The following is a 22,174-nucleotide window of genomic DNA, read 5'->3' on the forward strand; positions in this document are numbered from 1 at the left end:
CAAGAGGTCTCAACATGACAGTGTTTTAAATGAGCACGGTGAACATCTGCACTCAAAGAGGGACTAATGAATGCTGGGGAGGATTAATCTGATGGATCAAGGTGAGACGCAGAGTAAATGACTTTATCGTGTGAATTAACCTGTGTCTTCTTAAAGACAAGCAGGTCTCTCAGTGCTGAGCAGGGGCTCTTCACTCGCTGTGGATCACGTGAACTGATCTCCTCCCAGTTATTGCTCAACAGATTAGGAAACACGCCGGCTTTCAAAAGATCCAAGGAAATTGCAACATGTGCTGAAGTCTCTGCAAAAGAGGGAAGTCAAAGGAGGACGCGTCTGAAGACCAGAACCATGTTGTCTTTACGGGGCGTTCATGTGACTTGAGGAGAAAGGACGGGAGTGACATCTAGACTTTGGTGAGTCTTGAACCCTTTGAAGTGAGAGGTGGGGTCATTTTAACACATGTAGGGTCATGACATCATGTTGTTGGCTGTGACGTCGTCTGATCCACATCTGGACTCTATTAAGTTCAGGATCAATACGTCAGCTTCAAGTCGACCGAGCTGGACTTTGTTAGGTCAAACAAGTCAATGCAGTCAGGTTTGTTTGTCCTTCTTGTGTGTGTTTATCAGTAACTCTACAGACTCAAAGTATTCTATCGACCACTTTGTTTTGTCCAACATTTACGTAATTTACCCCAGAACATTCCACCTGATCAGTCATCAAACAGCTGTTACCTGTGTGAAGACAACAAGCTTCTCCTCGCTTTGTAGACATGGTGAACCTCTAATCCCCTGATGTCCTCTCCTGGTCTCAATGAGCAACCTCACTCACAACATCCATCCCTCCTGCATACGTTGTTCATGGAGAAGAGATCTAATCCATCAGTATGTTAGATAACCCTGAAAACTGAATACAGATGCTTCCATCCCGTCACGTGTGGAGACAGCAGGTCGTCAAAATGACCAAAAAGCATTGTGTTACAAGAGCCTTCAGAAACTCCCGCATGTTGGACTGGGGCTGCAAACATCCCAGAATGCATCTCTTCTCTGTAGGAGAATGTCTCGTTCTGTACTGCCAATAGTCCAAACCCCAAAAATATTCCATTACCTAGAATGTAAGACCAAGGAAAGAAGAACGTTCTCATATTTGAGAACCTTCAGTCAGAGAAATGACTGAGACGATTTATTAATAAACAAAATATTTGCGGATTCATTTTCTTTTGATCAGTTTTTCGATTAATCGACTAATAGTTCCGTTCATCTACCTTTGACATCCAGATGAAACCTGTCAGCGTATCTGTGAAATGATGTCTTGAAAGTAATTCAGAGTTATGCCTAAATTCTATACGTTCATGCATATTTAACTTGTTAAAATACATGAAACCGGTATTTCTGTTTTGAAACGATCAACTGACCGAAAATGAATCGTCAACAATTTTCACATTCAAGAAAGTGATGTTTTAAAGGATAAATGAGAGGAGAACACTTTGGTTCTGGCTTCTGAAATGTCTGAAAGTAAACTGAACATATTTGTTCTTTTTGACAGTTGGTCGAACAAAAGATAAGATATTTAAATGTCAACTCTGGGATTCGTCCTTATTCTGTGACACTACAGAACAAATCATTTAAAAAAGTAATCAGCAGATGAATACAGTTAATAACTGTCAGTTGATGATTTCTGACATAAAACAGATTGTTTAAACAGTGTCAGTGCTGAATCCTCAAATATCTACAGATTCTAATGATGAAACACAACGTCTTCTGTTATTAGTATCACCACCAACGACCAAACAGTCAAAAGCTTTTCACCACAGAAAAGTTCCCATGGGCTGAGGTAAAACACCAACACCACGGTGGAAACGTTTCAGCTGAACGAGACAGAAACGAGGACAGAGTAGAGGCAGGAAGCGTGTTCTTAACGGCCACAGTGTGGCTTTAAACAGAGGTCACGTTTTCACAGCATGCATCCTGCTACTGTGACATTTAACCAGGGACTTACTCGTAGCCGAACAAACGTGTCTTCTGGGGATTCCTCTGTCCAGGGGAAGCCCAGGTGTGGCTGCAAGACGGCGCTTTGCCTTTGAAGTGGTTTATGGAAGAATCAGCCCCCCCCCCCCCCCCCCGAAGTCAGCTCAATACTTCAATACTCAGATGACGGGAACCAAAACCTGACCCACAGACGCAAAGCTCCATTTCAGTCCTTTGGGTTTTTTAGGTCTTTGAAGGGTGAGGTTGTGGACGTCAGATAGTCGATCACAAAACTTGAAAAGAAAGAACATAAAAGCGTCATATTCACATAACTCAGTGGACGAGTCTCAGAACAATTCATTCTCTCGGCAATTGAGATGGAAAACACAAGTTTTCAGTTACATCCTGAGAAAAAAATCTCACGTCTCATATTATTAAGTCAAGTATTAAATGTGTTATAAAGGAACAAAGGCTGATTTTGATTTGGCAGCAAAATATTTAATCAAATGAAGATTTTTAAGATTTCCTGTTTCTAAAGCATCTAAAAACTAATTGGCTTTCTTTGTAAAATCCCCAGACATGTTTATAGTTACAAGTTACACAAAAATCAGAAGTGCACAACCAAGCGCCTCTGATTTCTGCTCCAGATTGATCCATTAGATTAGTGGAGCATGGCCCCCTATAACGGGTCTGAGCTCCACCCAACAGTCCCACAATGTCCTGTGGAAACACTTTGTGTATTTCTATATGTTGTATGAACTTCTGCTTGTTGTTGAGGAACTACACTTTGCTGTATGTTACCCTGTTGTCCTTGAGGTTTCAGCTGCTCTGCATTGAGGTGAGGGTGGGATATTTTGAACGGCGCGTCGAGAGGCTCGGTGAGGACCTCCCTCTTTGTCTCAGTTGTTTGTGTCTTCGTCCTACAGAGGTGGGACAGAGCCGCTGAGTCACCGGCTGAGCTGTGAGGTCCAGACTCTGCACGGCGAGGGTCAGAGGTGAGCTTTCCTCTGGTAGCTGCGCTCCGTCCGCTCCCTCAGCCTCCTTCCTCCGTCAGCGTCGGTGCCTCTGAGTCGCTTTCTCCGAGGTGAGTCAATATTTATTCTCTGCTCATCAGAAGACTCGAGCTCCGTGTCTCAGATCAGCTCCGTATTAAGTTACCCTGTCAGTAATATCAGGGTTGCTCAATCTTTAAGTGTTGCACCTTAACTGCTTAAGAGAAGCGTGTTGTAACTCTAACCACAGAAGAAGACACATCCTTTCACATTAGAGGCACCTTTTGTTTGTATTGTATTGTTATCACATTTCATATCTTGTAAAAACATCTTGTCAATAATATTTTACGTAGTCATATCTTATGCATATTTTATGTTCTCTGCAATATTGTAATATTATAATATTATTTAGGTGGAGGCTTCAAATAAGCCCTGTTGGCTTTTTGCCTCTTCTTGCACTCTGATATTATTTATCTCTGTTATGTTTTAAATTGTGCAAAATGAATAAACTCCACTAGATAAACTAAACCTTCTGTATCCAATAAAGAGCAAAGCTATTATTTTAAGCTATTCATAGATGGTAATGTTGATGCTTGAATTAATGTTTGCGCTGCAAGTTAAGTTCACGTTCAGGGAAACAAAAAAGGGCTTTTACTTTCTGCCTGTGGTTTAAATGTGCAGATGTGTGCTTTATGAGTGAGCTTCACCAGATAGCATAGAACTGAAAGTGTGTGTGTGTGTGTGTGTTGGACTTTGATATCTGTGGGTTTTATTGATGTGTAAATTCAGGTCTGGTTAGCGATGCATTAGCATGACTTCATTCTATGTGTTTTGTTTTGTGACATTGTTTCGTCAGGTCAAAAGATTGATTTTTGATTTGATTTATTGCTGCTGGTAAACACCTTCTGAGTTGGTCCGTGTGGTTTGTTGCTGTTTAATGCATGCTGCTGCAGCACCTGATCTGATTCCCGTTAGTGTAGTTGTACATTTAAATAAACAGATCAGAACCGCAGTAGGACAAAGCAGCGGTGAATAAACCCGGCAGCAGTCTGGTGGAGCACCTCACCACAAGGAAAAACCTGTTTGACCCTGAGAAACAAACGTCTCCACTTCCCACTAAACACAGCGTTGTCCTCTGCTGCTCGCGTTCTCGTGCCCCGCTGTAGGACGGGTAAATCCCATTGTCTTCCCTTTGTGGAGCCGAATGAGTCACGCAATCTAAGAACCTCCCACCAGCTAAATGGCTTCAGTTTAACCTCTTTGCATCAGAATGTTCCCACGTTGTTCTGTCTCTATAATCAGTCCGAGCTGAGGAGCGTTCACTGACATCCGGTGCCTCTTTAATTTAGAAGATGTTTTCTCAGACGTGGTTAAAAATAAACTGCTGTAGAGACTCAACATGAGGATCAGATCACAAGAAGAGTTTGGTTCCAGCAGAGTGGAGTTGTATTCATGTAACTTCTTAGATGAAGTGGTTCAGGGCGTGCCGGTCATCTACTGAAGACATCCACTGAGGACCCGGGTTTCAATTCTCTATCCCCATTAAGATCACATCCTCTTCCCCTTCGACTAAGAACAAAAGCCAACGCTCTTTGTTTTTGCTTTGCTTAGCACTTCTCCATCTGTCTAAGAACATGGAATATGAATCTGGACCCTGAGTCATTAAGGAGAACTTGGGCTTGTTTTAAGTCTCAGATCATCAGTTGAGACCAAATAAAGCCTCAGACAGAACAAACTGAGACATAAATGTAGGAGCAGCTTATTATTTGTAATAGTTAGTGTGATAGTTCCAGCTCCTCCAGCGGGAGGATCTGTTGATGTTCTTTGTTTTTTAGGATTTAGAGACGAATCAATCGGCTTATTAATCCATCTGTCGATCAAGAGGAAATTGATCTGCTATCATTTTTTTTTTATCGATTAATACTTAGAAGAGTTTAAGAAAAAAAACATTCTCTGATTTCAGCTTCACAAATCTACAGATTTTCTTCATCATATCAGAAACTAAACTGAATATGTTTTGATTTTAGACTTTTGATTTGATAAAAAAACTACTACAGCTACTATTACTACTACTACTATTACTACTACTACTACCATTACTACAATTACTACCACTACCATTACTACTACTACCACTACCATTACTACCACTACCATTACTACTACTATTACTACTACCACTACTACTACTACTACTACTACTACCACTACTACTACTACTACTACTACTATTACTACTACCACTACTATTAATACCACTACTACTGCTACTATTACTACCACTACTACTACTACTACCTCTACTATTACTACTACCACCACTACTATTACTACTACTACCATTACTACTACTATTACTACTACCACTGCTATTACTACTACCACTACTATTGCTACCACTACCATTACTACTACCACCACTACTATTCCTACTACGACTACCATTACTACTACCATTACTAACACTGCCACTATAACTACTACTACTACTACTATTACTACCACTATTACTAACACTACTACTACCACTACTACTACTACCACTACTACTACTACTACTACTATTACTACCACTATTACTACCACTACTACTACCACTACTACTACTACTACTACTACCACTACTACTACTACTACTACTACTACTACCACTACTACTACTATTACTACTACCACTACTATTAATACCACTACTACTGCTACTATTACTACCACTACTACTACTACTACCACTACTATTACTACTACTACCACTGCTATTACTACTACCACTACCATTACTACTACCACCACTACTATTACTACTACGACTACCATTACTACTACCATTACTAACACTACCACTATTACTACTACTACTACTACTATTACTACCACTATTACTAACACTACTACTACCACTACTAGCACTGTTAAAATTATTTTCTGACATTTCATAAACAAAACAATAAATCTTTTTTTTTTTAAATAAACAGCACTAACAAATAGTGAAATAGCCGATAGTTGCAGCAACAATATCAGTGAAATGTGACCATCTCTGGGTTTCAGACGTATCGTTGACGATAACATATTGAGCAACAACTGGTTTTGGGCCGTTTGTTGTTCCACAAAGAAAACGTCGATTAAATCGATGTCATCTTTACCATAGGAGGGAGAGAGCGGCGGTGGTTGACGACATGAAGGCCGTGTGGGTGAAGTGTTCCCTCTGATGCTCTGCTGTTGTTCACTTTGTTAGTCAGAGTGAAGCGTTCAGAGGGACGGGAGGTGAGAGCACACTTATCTGTGGCCTCACGTTTGTCTAGTCACTGTCAGTAAATCACGACGGAATCTTCACATTTACGTTGACTCATATCAGGACAGTGTGACACCAAATCACTGCTATCACCGTGTTCAAACTGGACATTCATGTAGCTTCATATTTAATCTTTTTTATACTCAAACTAGGTTATGACACTAGATTAAATGAATCTGCAGGGAGAGGAAACACGAGGTTGACAATAAAGACATGTTGTATGATTAGTGTTGTCAGGACCTTGGACCGCCATCCCACAAACAGATGGACAAAGTTCACACAGCTGAGCAGATTTGTAGTTCAACAAACTCAGCGACCACTTAGTCGTGTGCAAACAGACACAAATGGACGCTTGTTCCTCTCTGTCCGTGACAACAAACATTGCTCAAATTTGTTCAGTTAGCGAGGCTCCATTTCCCAAAAGTGTGTGTCTACGTCACATCCTCCAATGTCAGGTTACAACATATCACTCAGTCAACTGAAGTGTATCTTAAACACAGAAAGAGACTTCACTAGCAGCTTCTATCTAACATCAATAACATGGATTCAAATGTGCCACATTTCACAGCAGCCTTTGCTCATAAACACACTACCAAGGATATTTACACCAAGCTTTCATTTCTTCTGCTGATGCCAGAAAACAGAAGCTTCAGCCCCGTTTCCTCTGGACAAAAAACAGCATCTGCTTCTCGTTTTGTGCTTTAATAGAATCCGACAGAGTTCCCTCCAAATCTGACACAGTGGCTCAACATAAGGTGCAGCAGCTGGGTCTCGTTTCACAATCTGGATCCTCTGAAGACCACAAACCAAGCGTGCTCACGCAACTTTAAATGAAAACCCCACATATTATCTAGCACATATTACTGACATACTGATGATTCATCTGCTAACATATACAAAGTCCATCCAAGCTGTGGAAGTGAATGAAGCTTCCAGAATCAAGGGCGGAGTCAAACAACTAACAACACGCTGCATTGACCAATCAAATACAATCAATATAATAACTTTGTAACGTGAAAGACGTGATTCTACCGTTTACCGTCCAGTCGTCCTGATGGACAGTGGAGTGATTGCTGCCATGAGATCTTCTAGAGTCGGATGAGACCTCAGAACTTTGGGGACTTTACAAGTTGAAAAGGAGTTATATGGTGTGGCAGAAAAGTCAACGCAACCTCCATTAACGTTAGCCGTTTAGCTACTCTTTAGCATGCATACGAAGCAGTCTAAGTTCATACAGGTGTACTTTCCATGTGTTTTATACCCCCCCCCCCCCCCCCCCCCCCACCCTTAACCGGGTCCTTTAGAGGATCCAGACCCTGAACTCGTGAGAAGATTAGAAGCTGATTAACAGGATGTCGGTCCTTGATGTGACGGCTTCATGCTCTTCCAATAACAGAGCTGCACATGTTGAAGTTGGTAGCCTCGAGGTTAGAAAAGCAGGCCTGGTTATAAAAAGACGCTACATCAACACTGCAGTCTTGGCAGCGGCAGCGTCTTTTTCCTTCAACGGTTTCCTGCCAGGAAGACATGTTTCATGAGCTGCAGAGCAGAGAACCAGTGATATGTGACAGTGTTGAGACAAAGTGCTGTTGAGAGAGACATGTCGAAGATGACGAGTGGAACACAAGTGTCATCAGAATCAGAAACGGTTTATTATTATTTATGAATATTATTTATTTATATCTATCTATCTATCTATCTCTCTCTCCATCCATCCATCCATCCATCTCTCTCTCTCTCCATCCATCCATCCATCCATCCATCTCTCTCTCTCTCCATCCATCCATCCATCCATCCATCTCTCTCTCTCTCTCTCCATCCATCTATCCATCTCTCTCTCCATCCATCCATCCATCTCTCTCTTTCCATCCATCCGTCTCTCTCTCTCTCCATCCATCCATCCGTCTCTCTCTCTCCTTCCATCCATCCATCCGTCTCTCTCTCTCTCTCTCTCTCTCTCTCTCTCTCCATCCATCCATCCATCTCTCTTTTCATCCATCCGTTTCTCTCTCTCTCTCTCTCTTCATCCATCCATCCGTCTCTCTCTCTCTCTCTCTCCTTCCATCCATCCATCCATCCGTCTCTCTCTCTCTCTCCATCCATCTATCCATCTCTCTCTCTCTCTCTCTACTGTATCTATCAAACTAGTAAGAGTAGGTTGAGAGAAAAGTAAAAACAGAACATGCCGTTGGTCTTCCTCCTGGTAAACAGAAGACACCATGTGACTCACATCTCAACACATTACAACCACCAACACCTCCAGCACCACCAACACCTCCAGCACCACCAACACCTCCAGGCCTCCGGTAGAGAGTCATCCCTCCGCTAACTGTTTCTCGTGCGTGACTCAGTGCCGTTCACCTCGCGTGTTACTCCCACGTCTCTGTTCCGGCTGAGCTCTTCCTGTCTGGGCTTGTCCCGGACTGAAGCGGTGCTGCCTGAGACTCCCACGATCCGCTCAATGTGTCTCGACAAGAAACACTCGTCCTCCAGCTTCGAACAGCTACAATATGCAACTCCTCTGAATACATGCTTGTAATAAAGTGAGATTTACTTCAATACCGCTGTTTTTTTGGATTATCCCTTTCAGTATTAAACACCAAGCAAGGTAAAACTCTTCTCCATCATTTCTAATGCTTTGTGTTTGTTATATTTCATTGGTTAGAAAACGCTAAATATTTGATAAGTCAATAAACAGAAATTATGCTAAACAATGAATCTTGTAAACATTTTACTAGCAAGTAATTTGAAGACATCACCTTTAAGAAAATATGACATTTAATAGACAGACTATTGAAAAATATAACCTACAAAAGAATCGATAGTGACCACAGCTTATTTAGATATGTGATCTTTACATGATTTTAAAAGCTAAACTACTAATATTTTATGTGTATTTTGGTATTTTATTATAACCATAATGTACTAAATGAACATCATGCTGTATTGAAGAAGACTGTAAACTAGAGATTGAGACCATAAACTCATGTTTACAATGTTTACTGAGGGAATAAATCAAGAGAGAAGTAGAGTCATTTTAGACTAGACTTCTATACAACCAGAGGAGTCGCCCCCTGGTGGACACGAGAGAGAATGCAGCTTTAACACATGAAGCTTTGACTTGCCGCCTGGTTTGTACTACTAAGCCTTGAAGTTGATCTAAATATAAATAAAAGGCTCAACTCAACTTTCTTCGTGGTGCGAAAGCTCAGAAAATCAATATTACGTTGCTATTTCCAAGTATTATATCCGCCTTCATTGTGAAAGTATTCATGACAAAAACAATAGTTAAAAAAAATATATTGAGGTACGTTTTCACAAGCTCTTTGTGACACCAGGGAACATTAATAAAGCCGTTAGAAGCATTGAAGTGCTTCATAAACTGTTGTCAGTCACCAAAAGTGAGATTTGCTGCAGGATGACAGTCTGTCGGTTTGTTTGTAAAAAGCCAGAGAAGTAAAATCAACCAACACTTCGTTGTGTTCCATGGTTCACACTAGATGAAGTGCAGGTGAGAAAAGGAACGTTTCAGGTCGCTGTCCGTGCAGAAGGCGCCGCTGATCTAAAAAGGTCGGTGGTGAGAAGTTAAACTGCAACACTCTGCAGAGCTTCACACTCTGTGCAGCTAAACCGCCGACTCGCCTGCGTCTCTTCTGCAGCTAGCCTTCCTGCCGTGAGATGGAGGTGCAGATGCTGCGGTCTGGAAAATGTTCCTCTAGTTCACCATCTTCCCCCCCGCAGAACTTTCACACTGCAGCTACTGTTTTCTGTAAGTCTTTTTTCAGACTTACAGACTTTAGGTTTTCAGAGAACGTTTGTGGTGGCACACAAACTACAACGCAACAAGAGTTTGAGCTTTGGAACCATATTTAAAACCCTAGTGTTCTCCCTTAAATATCCCCTGAAAATACATATACATCTTCTGTGTGTTTGTTCCAACACTTGTCATGCTAAATATTGAGCAAAATGTCTGCACCGTCCTGTGAAATCTGAATACTCTGGACGTCTTGGGCAAACATTACCCCCAAAGCCAAATGAAGGCTCTGCAGGTCAGACGTTTGGCTACTAGTTGAACTCGTAACAATGGATCTGCCGGACCATTGAACGCCTGTGATGCCAGATGTGACGTTTGTACGATTATCATATCTATATACAAACAGAGAAGCCTCAGCTGCTGAATGACGAGTAAAGTTGTGTCAGAGCTAGGCTGTGTTGTGAATGCATGCGGTGAAAGATGTGGTTAGATTAGATCAGCTGCTATCTGATGAACATGAAGAAGCTTATCTGAATGTGGCCTGATGCACTTCATACTTAACCAGTAGGTCATGAATATGCTGTTAGATTCTCCTACTGTAACCACCGCTTTTTTGAATTTGAATTAATTACATTTGTATAAAGAAAGCCGAAACTAACTTGTATGTTTTCCAGGCTGCTCTCACACAGCCTTCACAGAAGAACCTGTAAAGACAATGCACCGTCTCTTCTTAAACCTATAACTACGTAGATTCCTGTGAAGACAGAAGTCTATTTTGAAAATGCACGTATGCGTGTAACGGGCGGAAATCGCCACGCGTCGCTTCCGCAGAAAAACACAGGAGAAATGAGGAGGAACTGTTTGTTAGACACACGAACCGTTGACTGAGGATACGTTGATGTTTTCAAGGTTCCCTCCAGCTCATCTACCAATCTATTGAAAAGAGAAACCCCTTAAACATCCATTTTCTTTGAACATACCCATCATGCATCACACTCTGTCTGTTCGACGTCCAACTACATTTTGAATCAAGTCTATTGATCCTTCATAACTACTTTAAGTCTTCTAAAGCTGTTGCTGGACAGCAGAACGTGTGACCTCATGGATGATGATGGATTGTTGTTACGCATCTTTGAGAAATACTTTCTCTCCGGGAGTCGAGTTCAACTGAGTCAATCCACACCCAGATACGTCTGTGCCCGTCTCCGGCTCTAGTCACACGCTTTGATTACAGTCCATCCAGATGACTGGACGTGCATGGAGCTGATGTTACCGGCTCCCGCTGGCTGCTCATCAAATGAGTGAGCGGTTCTGGTAATCGGCAAAACACAACAATAACGTGGTTTTCTCTGGAAAGCTTTTTTTCCCTGCATATGAACATGTGACTGGTGCTGCTAATCACTAGACTCAAAGACCTGGAGTCAAGTCAAAAACTGCACCGCAGCCCCTAGTGTGTACAAGTTGGAGACAAACAGGAAGCGCGTCTCTCCGGAGGGTTTCATTCATGGAGTCACAGCAAAGTCTGCGTAGGAAGGCTCACTTGCGTAAAAAGCAGCGTTCAGGAATGCTGGGCCTCCTTCCAGCCCCGGAGCGTTACGCTGCGTTTCGTGAAACGTTCCCGCACCAGTGACTCCTGAAATACCAGAGCGTTGGTCATCTGTGTTTGCGGGAGGGAGAGGGAGGGAGAGGGAGGGACGCAAGTAAATATTAGGGAGGAGAAAGTTTCTCTTAAAGGGGAAATAAAACTGATTGTTGCTGGACTTTAAAGCCTCTTGTGACCTCTCAGTGTCACTGGACAGAAGTCGTTTCTCCAGCAGCACTTCCCACTCTGGCTTCTTGTGCGTGTTCATCTCTAACTGTTGGTTGCATGTGTGTGTGTGTGTGTGTGTGTGTGTGTGTGTTTCAGCCATGGGACAGCAATCAACAACCGTTGTGTTTCTCCTCGGCCTGTTTGGGATCTGTGCAGGATTTGAACAAGGTGAGCCAAAAAAAACTACATTCATACTACTAGAGCTCTGGAACATGCCTACAGACTGTCTAACGTCAGCCTCCAGTCTGTACAGAAGCATTTTACCGCCCCCCTCTGGACACTGGTGTAACTGCAGCGACTTGGTGTTTCTGATACACACATAATTCTTGATAACATATATATATATTTAGTAGACAGTATCTCATGGGTGGATGATGTGAACAAAGCTAAACCGACTTGTGATTGTTAAAATAAAAATGGAAGCATTCAAAAACACAGGACGTGAAGGCAATGCTGCATGCTTTACATGAGACAGAGAGATGTGGAGGAAAGGTTTGCTGCAGACTCAGACTTACAGTATTCTGATGATTGAATAGGAAGCATAAGTAAAGACTCTAAAGCGTTCTTTTGTGTAATTGTTTTTAAATGAGAGTGAAGAGTTGCTTTAGCGCCCTGAACGTCTGGCGTTGAAAAAGAGCGGAAAAGTGGTGACGTTTGCTGCATACCTACGCTAGGCTAGGCTAAGCTAGGCTAGGCTAGGCTAGGATATATGACTTTACCAGGAAACAGCAGGAGGGAAATTACAGCGGGTACTTGAGATTTTTGGGAACGTTGTTTTACTCAATCTGTTGTTGCCTAGAATCAATTTTTAAAAAAGAGTCAACATAGCATGGTATGCATCTGATCAGGGCCTTGTTAAACTGTCCTCTTCAATCATATTAAAGTTGAGCATTGACAAAGAGTTAATGACCCATTGGTGTTTCAGAGAACTGCACAGACTACAAGCTCCAGTTCGAGCGGGTCTTCTCTGTTCCCGGGGACACGGCGATGCTGAATAGCACCTTGGTGTCTCCGGACGTCTTCGACTTCACGGCCGTCCCTTACAACGTCACCTGGTACGACTCCAAGACGGGCCGAGAGATGAGCGAGCAGAGCGGTCGGATCCTGGTGAAGGGCGAGACGCTGTGGTTCCTTAAGTTACAGCTGGACGACTCTGGAGAATACGTGAGCATCCTGAGGTACGGCAGCATCCGCAGAGAACAGAACAACACCAACAGAAGCTGTTTGACTTCCTAAGAAACAAAAGAAACTTTCAAAGACGACGCGTCGTGTTTTTAGGCTGTAGAAGGTTTAGAGAAGTCCACATGGTAGAGCTGGTGAACATGGTAAACTCTGAGGATCTGAACCCTCCTGCCATCTAGAGGATCTTTGTTGTTTATCAGCTTGTTTTCCAATTCACAGGTTGTTCTCGTCTTTATATTCACCAGAACTCCGTCTCGGTGCTACCGGCTGGCCACCGAGCTGGTGGTGGAGCCGCCGGTTCCCGGAGAGTGCGGCCGGCCGAGGAAAGCTCTTCAAACGCTGACCAACACGGTCACCGACATGCTGAACTGCCCTCTGAAGGACTACATCGGTACGCTGGACGGCTACAACGTCACCTCCCGCATCACGTGGTACAGAGTGAGTGGTGATCAAAAGATTCCTTTACATCGGTCCAGATGTTGTGGAGCAGTTGTATCGGATTATAGGATTGTCTCTCTAAAGAGTGATTAGAATAGATATTTACTCAATGAACATCATGCTGTATTGAAGAAGACTGTAAACTAGAGATTGAGACCATAAACTCATGTTTACAATGTTTACTGAGGGAATAAATCAAGAGAGAAGTAGAGTCATTTTAGACTAGACTTCTATACAACCAGAGGAGTCGCCCCCTGCTGGACACTAGAGAGAATGCAGGTTTAACACATGACGCTTTGACTTCTCTTCAGAACCAGAACCACGTCGGCTGTCGGCCATCATAATAAAGCAGTTATTCCGTGTAGTCATATTCTGTTTCCTCTGCTCCTCTAGGGTTGTGAACCCATCGTGGACGGGGTGGGCCGGTACACCTACATGGATTCGGCCAAACTGAAGATCGACGGGGTGGAGCGCAACAACAACTCCTCCTACACCTGCACGCTCACCTTCACGCTCGGTGGCGTGACGGGATCCGTGTCAGAGACCATTGAGGCGTGGGTCTCAGGTTAGAAGTGTTGTATTTTAACGGTGCACTTCACTTTTCTAAAAAGAATCATCAGAATTTATTACAGCAGGCTGTGAACTCAGAGGGTCAAAACATTCCCAAGACCAAACTAAACAAACGACAGACGGGAGCTAGTAACTCTCTGGTAGCATTCTATTTACGGTATATTCCCGTGATTCGATAACCTCAACATCTGTACTTCATGTCTCTTCAGATAAATACTCTTTGACTCCAGAAGTCCACGAACCGGCCAATGAAGTAATCAAGGCACCGATGGGTGAGTCTCCGCCTGCAGCGAACATCTTTTTTTAGAGAAAACGTGATGTTTTGCAGCTGAATTAGCGGATGTAGGAACCGACTCTGGCTTTAGTTCGGACCAACATTTGCATTGTGTCAAATTCTACCGTTAACCTACCGTCAAACGGGAGGATAAAATGATGGTAGCAGGAGGAAGTTTAAGAGTTGTGAAACCAATTAGCGTATTAGTCTAAGGCGGAGATTAGTTGTTGGTGTATTACAGCGCCTTGGTGCTTGATAAGCGTTCAAACTCATCGCTGTTTTATCTTCATTAGACTTAACTTCTGACTGAATCTCATCTCTGCTTCTGGATGTGTTCAGGGTCCAATTTCAGCAAGTGGTGCCGGGTGTTTGTGCCGTGTGTCGGGAGGCCGGATGTTTACATCGCTTGGAAGGTCGACGAGTATTCATTCATTCTGAATACCAAACCCGACCGCATCTACACCTCCAAACCACGGTCAGCACCGTCACCTCTGTTTTAACCTGCTGCTCTAAACACATTCATCATTAAAAATCATAATGACTAGATTTATTTAGTCGATAAATATACAATCTTTTATTGTCTTATGATTTAAAATGTGTGTTTTATGAAGGAAAATAAACACGATAAATTACAATAAAGTGTCACATTTAATATTTCTGACGGTTTATTGACTTCAGAGCGTTGAAATGATTTTTAGGATGATGGTTAAAATATAAATATTGTGGATCCTTGTAGACCAGCTGCTGTAATCAAACAACAAAGATCTGAATCTGTTGACACGGATCATCGTTGATCTGCAACAAGTGATCAGAGATCTCAACGTTGTTTGCTCCCTTTTTTATTTTGTGCTGATCTGAACCGTGAGCTTTATGATCCGTTGCCGTGATATTTAAATGTTTTCATTTCTTTCGTTCACTGAGAGTTCCTCTCTTTAAGCGACCCTTTTCAGATTTGATTACAGAATGAGTCTACCTCAGTACAACAGGCACCAACGGGGTAGAAGGTGTTCAGCACTTAGGATGTTAAGTTAAACCCAGACACGTGACACCTTTTATGGTCCTTCTGTCCTCACCAGTTCGTGGAGAGAGAACAGTCCCACTGAAGGTGTCTGGATGGAGCGGGCGCTGATGTTCTCTGAGCTGACGACGGAGGATTTCGAAAGAAACTACACCTGTGTGGCACAGAGCTCCAGGGGCTCCATCACGGGCTACTTCACCCTGCTACCTGCAGGTAAGAACACAGGCTAGAACCCGTTCAAAATACACAGAATCATCCAACTCAATCATCCGCGTTGCTGTGTTCCCTTTTTTTTTTTTTGTCATTTAGGCACAATGAATAATGCTACTCCACTGAACACAAACCTTTCCAGCCAAACGTTGTTCTGAAGGCCCGTTATTCCATAACAACAGTCCAAAAAAAAAGTCTCACTGGACCGAGAACCAATGGCCAGTGCTTCGAAAAATACGAGCCGTCAGCATTTAAATAAATATAATGCTTAAAGGCATTTAAACAAAGTTGTGTGTTGGACTTTGAATCCCTGTTTTTAAATTTGTTTTCATGCAAATGTATATTGCCTCCAAATAACGGTTTCCATATCTTCCGATCCTTACTTTTTAATGCTTAAATTCAATGCTTTAATTGCTTGTGATATAATAAAGGAATCAGAGAGAATGAGGTTCAATCTTTTAACTCTCTCTCACACACACACTTGGGCTGAGGGGTAGAGGAACTTTTCAAGGTGTATCGATGTATTTTCAAACGAGATAGAAAGCACGACACCTGTTTACGTCGATGTAGCTGTTGCTGAGTAAAGAGCCGGCGTTTGCATCTCCGTGCAACTCAACCCCCCGCTCGCTCTTTTTGCGGTTTAACCTCAGCGAAGCGGAGGTCAGCCCTGTAAACTCTAATGTATGCCACCGACTCAGCGAGTGACTCACCGAGTGACTCACCGAGTCACAAAGCTGCAGAGTGATGAAGCTGCGACGTTCTAAATGAATAGTTTGTCTGCTGCTAACAACATTTAACAAGAGGTCTTTTGTTGTATTAAAATTGGTTTTAAAACTCCAAAAAGGTTGGCCACAGTTATGACTTTTACGTGTTCCTATTCATCAAACTGTAGGGTTTTAACACTAGATGGCATATACATAAAAACAACACAGTAAAAATAATGTGTTGTTTTTTTAAAATAAAAAAAAATTTAAAATGTATATTTAAAAAAAAAGGGTAAAAAAAAAAAAAAAAAACAGGTAAAATTTGTAAAAATAAATAAAAATTCAAAAATCATATCTCCGTATCTTTAGGCTGAATGGCGATACACAACATAAAAACATAATTTTTATGTTGATTTTTTTTTTTTGGTCCATGTTGCTCAACACACACACACACATGGTTCTGACACACTTAACATGGTGTGTTTTATGTGTGACGTTCATCTGTACAGATCCCAACATCATACTCCCCATTGGATTGGTGCTCGGAGGCGTGACGGTTCTCTTCGTCGTCAGCGTCATCCTCTACTACGTCTTCAAGGTCGACATCGTGCTGTGGTTCAGGAGAACCTTTCCGGTCCTCTACAAAAACACAGGTGATACTTCACAGCAGGCTGGTAATTAGTAATCAGTCATGTTTATTTTGTCTCTATCATACACACGATAATGTCAGCTCACAAAAAGAAATACTCTTATGGTGCGTTCACACCAAACGCGTTAAATCACGTCATTCGTGGCTGAATTCAAAGTCTGAATTCATGTTATTTCCGCAAGACGACAAACGAATAACTTTTAAAATGCTTGTTTTCTGAATGGAGTTTGGTTCTATCGGTGCTATGCTAAGCTAACATTGTAGCAGCTCCATCAACACTCAACATAACGTTATCTCGGCGTAAATCCGGCAGCGTCTTTTCTACTATTTGTACCGTATGGTTTACACACACACACACACACACACACACATGTATACACACAGTTTGGTCTCTACTAACATGAGGTGTCCTCACTCTGGTCTCATCGGGTCTGTGCACAGACTTTGTATGTAATCTACGAATAATCGGCGCCACGTTTGGCGTGAACGCGGCTTCACGCTCCACTCACAACGCTCCCAAGATGGAAAAACCCAGAGTGATGCTCTGACAGTGCCCCCCCCCCCCACACACACACACACACACACACACACACACACACACTTACATCACTTAAGCTCTACCCAGTACACGACCGCATGTGTCAACAGTAAGAGCAAACGAAGGAAACACGCTAACCACAGCTCTGCCTGCAGAGCTTCTGAGGAAACGTCATCTGCTGCTTGATTATGAAACAGAGAAAGCTTTGACATTCAGGACTGTGTGTTCACATTGAGCCCATTGGACCAGTACCAAGTCCTCTCCGTGGTCTTAATGTTCACTGTAATATAAAGTTCTGCTCCTCTATGGAAACAGAACCATCGTGAGTAGAAGAAGAGAGAACTAGAACATGTCTTTAGTGCAGAATAACACAGTTATGATGACATCAATCACAGAAAAAATAAATAAAACGCAAGTTGAATTTCTTTTATAATAGATTTTACAAAAACTGGAAAACACTAGAATCTATAAATCCCAACACATGTTCAAGTGTCAAAAGTAGGCTCTACGTGTTTTATATATATTTAACTATTTACATTTACACCTTTTTACAGAATCTGGTTAAAGCAAAAGATTTTAAATGTTTTTGAGTAAATATCACAATGTTAAGCTTCGTTTTGGTCGCTTTTTCTGCCGGAAGTGTTTGTTGCACATGATGTGTTCAAGGACCGTCGGAGAAAAAATAAATAAATCTGATAACTCTTCAATCCTACCGGTGGGTTTTAGGGTTCAGAGGGTTAATGTAATGATGTACATAAAAGAATAAATCTACACGGCTGAATCTGACTAGCACCTTATCGTAAGAATGAAACCATGGGTTCAGACTGAACCACCACAACAAATATCCTAAAAGAGCTCTTCTTCTTATTCTTCTTCTTCTTCTTCTTCTTCTTCTTCTTCTTCTTCTTCTTCTTCTTCTTCTCTTCCCCGTGTCAGATTTGGATGGAAAGTCGTATGACGCCTATGTGGCGTACCCACAGCCCTGTGCCGTCGGCTTCAGTAAGGAAGTGGAGGCGTTTGCCCTCCACACACTTCCCCAAGTGTTGGAGAAGGCCTGCGGGTACAAACTCTTCGTACCGGGCCGGGACTGCGTCCCCGGGAAGGGTGAGTCCACACGAACGGCGCCCCTCAGTCCACATCAGTAATAATTCAGATGCAGAGTTTGAAGTTCTGCGAGAGGTTGATGAGAAATAATAAAAGCTGCTGAAATCAGGAGGACGCCACAGTAAAGCGTGTGTGCATCTCTCTGTCTGTCCACGGCTGATTTAGCATATTACTGGCTCCATTATATTATTATTATTATATGACTTTATGCTCAAGGACCTCTCCTGGTGATGTCGCAATAAAAAATAAAAAAAGCTAGTTTATTGACACGTTAGTCACTCCTCCTTACCGGCTCGGTAGGAGCCGTGAGTGATCAATAACTGCTTCAGAGGAAAGGGTCTAGAAAGGTTCATTTCTGGTAATCGGCTAGGCTAAAAACAAGCTCTTAAGGGTCTGTTATAGGCCACATTCATGGCCTTTGTTGTGGCTCAAAAACTGACATCCGTAGAATTGTTTGGTTTCATTTTGAACCGTAAATATATATATCTGATATGATATGATTCTCTTTAGTTAGCTTGACCGTAAGGGAGCCAGGAGAGGACAGCTGAGTGAGATTCACCTCTTCTTCTGGGAGAAGCTGTCCCAGTAAAGCTCATGTTTACTGTCCCGTGTCTCCTCAGCCATCGTGGACTCAGTGGAGGAGAACATGCAAGCCAGTCGCCGCCTCCTCCTGCTCTACACCGCCTCCACGTTCCTCAGCAAACGACACACGAGCAGCACAAGCAACAACAACAACAACGTCTGCAAGAGCGACGACGACGATGGTAAAAGCGGCACGAGTTTTGACGGCAGCGGAGAAGAAGAAGAAGTCTGTTCGGACACCAGACAGCAGCTGGAGTGTGTGACGGCGATGCACAGAGCGCTGCTGGAGGGATCGCTCAAGGTGAGAATAATGAATATTCATTAAGTCTGGTCACACTTTACGGTTCCACAACCCGGGGATGACGGTTAAGTCCAGGCAGCTGTTTTTATAAAACCACTATACACAGAGTTAGCAAGTTCTTTAACGTTGGGTTCTGCTTCACAGGTGATTCTGGTGGAGCTGGAACAGATCTCCCCGGCTCAGCTGGCTCTCTTCCCAGAGTCCGTGCGTCACCTGAGGAAGAAGCAGGGCGCCGTGTGCCGGTGGAAGAACTTAAAGAGCTCGAGGACGAGAGGGGACGAAGAGACAGGAGGACAGGACCTGTCCACCTCCTCCAGGTTTTGGAAGGAGATAAGGTATCGTATGCCCGTGAGGGGCAAGAGGGCGGCCGAGAAAACGGCCCTGCTGAACTTCTGACGAGGTTCTGGACCAGAGAGAGACGCTGGTTTCTAAATGTGTCACTGACAATCCTGAAATACTGGTGAGCAATGGAGCCTGCGTTGAAGCGGCAGTTGAGATTCAGCTCCTAAAGCGAGTCGATGGACCTCTGTGGTCAAACTTTACGGCAGAAGTGTTCACAGCCGGGTATAAAAAAAGGTTTTGGTCTCTAAAGCTAATATGACAACTGTAAGAGTCACACCGTTTAAATGATATGAAGTTGCTTAAAGTTGGGCTTAATTGAGGGCGTGGCCTCTTTGAGTGACAGGTGGGCGTCGTCTCAGGCCGCTAGCCACTAGCCAGAACTAGAACTAGCTGCTAGCCAGAACTAGAACTAGCCGCTAGCCAGAACTAGCAACTAGCCAGAACTAGAACTAGCCGCTAGCCAGAACTAGCAACTAGCCAGAACTAGAACTAGCCGCTAGCCAGAACTAGCCGCTAGCCACAACTAGAACTAGCCGCTAGCCACAACTAGAACTAGCCACTAGCCAGAACTAGCGCTAGACGCTAGCCAGAACTAGCCGCTAGCCAGAACTAGCCGCTAGCCAGAACTAGTCGCTAGCCGCTAGCCAGAACTAGCCGCTAGCCGCTAGCCAGAACTAGCCGCTAGCCAGAACTAGAACTAGCCGCTAGCCAGAACTAGCCGCTAGCCAGATCTAGCCGCTAGCCAGAACTAGCCGCTAGCCAGAACTAGCCGCTAGCCAGAACTAGCCGCTAGCCTCAGCTCCAGAGACGATCCACCTCTTTGACCGTTTCTTGAGTTAGAAGGTGTCGTCACTGCCGAGATGGAGACGACTGGAGACACTCTGAGCCTCACAGCGGTTCTTCAGGAACCTCCGGGTCAACGTCGGTGAGGTACACGTTCTAAAAGGTGAACTTTAAAAAAGGTTCTCTAGCAGAATTAGAAGCTAAAGAAAGCGTCTAATCGTGCAACTTGTTGCACCATGTGCATCACATGCTAATGCAGGAGTAAGTGACGCGTTGCTCAAAGGCTCAAGGACAGCAGCTCACGTCTAATGTTCAGACCATCACGACGTTCCTCATCAGAATATGAAGTGTTGACCAAAAGGTGGAGACTGAAGACTAATGTGGACAAAGAAAGACGGATGAGTGACTGCACAGAAATGTACATATGAATGATGAAGCGTGTAAATATGTGTAACATAAAGCAGCGAACTGTGAACTTTGTATTATATTGCTGCCATTTATTTACAGCTATTGTACCGCAGATTGTGAAAACAGCCAAGGGAGGCAAATGTTTATCAAAAATGCATTTATTTATATACGTTTGTATTCATAAAAAGGCTCTCATGCAGCACAGCGACGCAGAGTATTAACATGTTCTCAGCAGAATGCTAAAGCTTCCAAATGAGTGTGGACTGTGATGGGCGCTTTAATATTCTGTCAATAAAATGGAAAAATGACAAAAAATAAAACGGATGTGGAATGCTTCTTTCATTTCTATTTGTCTTTCCTCACATAAATGATTTTGATGAACTAATCATGTCTTCCTCTTTCTTTATCTTCACATTGGATCCAGTTCATTTCTAAACAACATTAGAAATGATAAATCTTTTTAATAAATCTGGAACAGGTGGTGGAGAGGAGGACACTGAAGAAACTATTATCCATATTGGATAACCAGGACCACCCTCTCCACCACCTACTGCAGGGACAGCGGAGCACTTTGTCCAACAGACTGATCCAGCTCCGCTGTCATAAGGACAGGTACAGGAGAACGTTCCTGCCTACTGCTATAAGACTCTATAACAAACCACCTCGGGCCAAATCAAATCATTAAACCTCTGCACTACTTATTTAGTTGATTTAATATTATTCTGTTATTCTATTCACTGTGTATATAGTGTGCATTTTTTATATAACATCTTTACTCTATTATAATTGTATACATTGTGTATTGTGACGTGTATTTTTCTTGTATTTTTCTTTTTCTTTTTTTCTTTATATATAATATTAAGATTTTTATACCTGTGACCTATTGCTGCTCTGGAACCTATTGCTGCTTGTAACAAAATAATTTCCCCTCGCGGGATCAATAAAGTTAGTATCTATCTATCTATCTATCTATCTATCTATCTTAATATCTTAATATTTCTTTATCCAAGTTACATAATGTCTGTTGAGACAACACACAACTGTCACTTTTACATGTGAAGCTTGTGAGGTCTGCTGGCCTACATCTCTGAGCCGAAGCTCTGCTGAAGAACTCAGGATTAATCACTGCGGTGCACCTATCCGGCAAAAACCCAGAGGTGCTTTTTTATTCTTCTTCTGTTGAGTGGAAAATGTAATGCAGGCGTGAGAGGAAGAGTGTGAACCGCTGTGAAAACACAAGGACGGAAAACCCACCG

At 42.8% G+C, this 22,174-nt stretch overlaps 1 protein-coding gene across 2 annotated transcripts; it reads left to right on the forward strand.

Moving 5' to 3' along the window:
- Window positions 1-284: 284 nt before the first annotated feature.
- zmp:0000000936 (interleukin-1 receptor type 1) lies at window positions 285-21,238 on the forward strand. Of its 2 annotated transcripts, none has more exons than XM_068736965.1 (13): window positions 285-413; window positions 2,894-3,051; window positions 11,912-11,983; window positions 12,741-12,993; window positions 13,243-13,435; window positions 13,829-14,000; window positions 14,215-14,277; window positions 14,619-14,754; window positions 15,356-15,510; window positions 16,721-16,864; window positions 18,335-18,502; window positions 19,123-19,385; window positions 19,530-21,238. In XM_068736965.1, the coding sequence occupies exons 3-13, from the start codon at window positions 11,914-11,916 to the stop codon at window positions 19,779-19,781; spliced, it is 1,869 nt and encodes a 622-aa protein (XP_068593066.1). In that variant the 5' UTR covers window positions 285-413; window positions 2,894-3,051; window positions 11,912-11,913; the 3' UTR covers window positions 19,782-21,238. The 2 variants fall into 2 exon arrangements, with proteins under 2 accessions (XP_068593066.1, XP_068593074.1); XM_068736973.1 differs by lacking the exon at window positions 285-413 and adding an exon at window positions 2,784-2,805.
- Window positions 21,239-22,174: the final 936 nt, after the last annotated feature.

This window comes from Cebidichthys violaceus, unplaced genomic scaffold (genome assembly GCF_023349555.1).
Source record: "Cebidichthys violaceus isolate CVI_PGR_0920_01 unplaced genomic scaffold, fCebVio1.0.p SCAF_11, whole genome shotgun sequence".
Lineage (NCBI taxonomy): Eukaryota > Metazoa > Chordata > Actinopteri > Perciformes > Stichaeidae > Cebidichthys > Cebidichthys violaceus.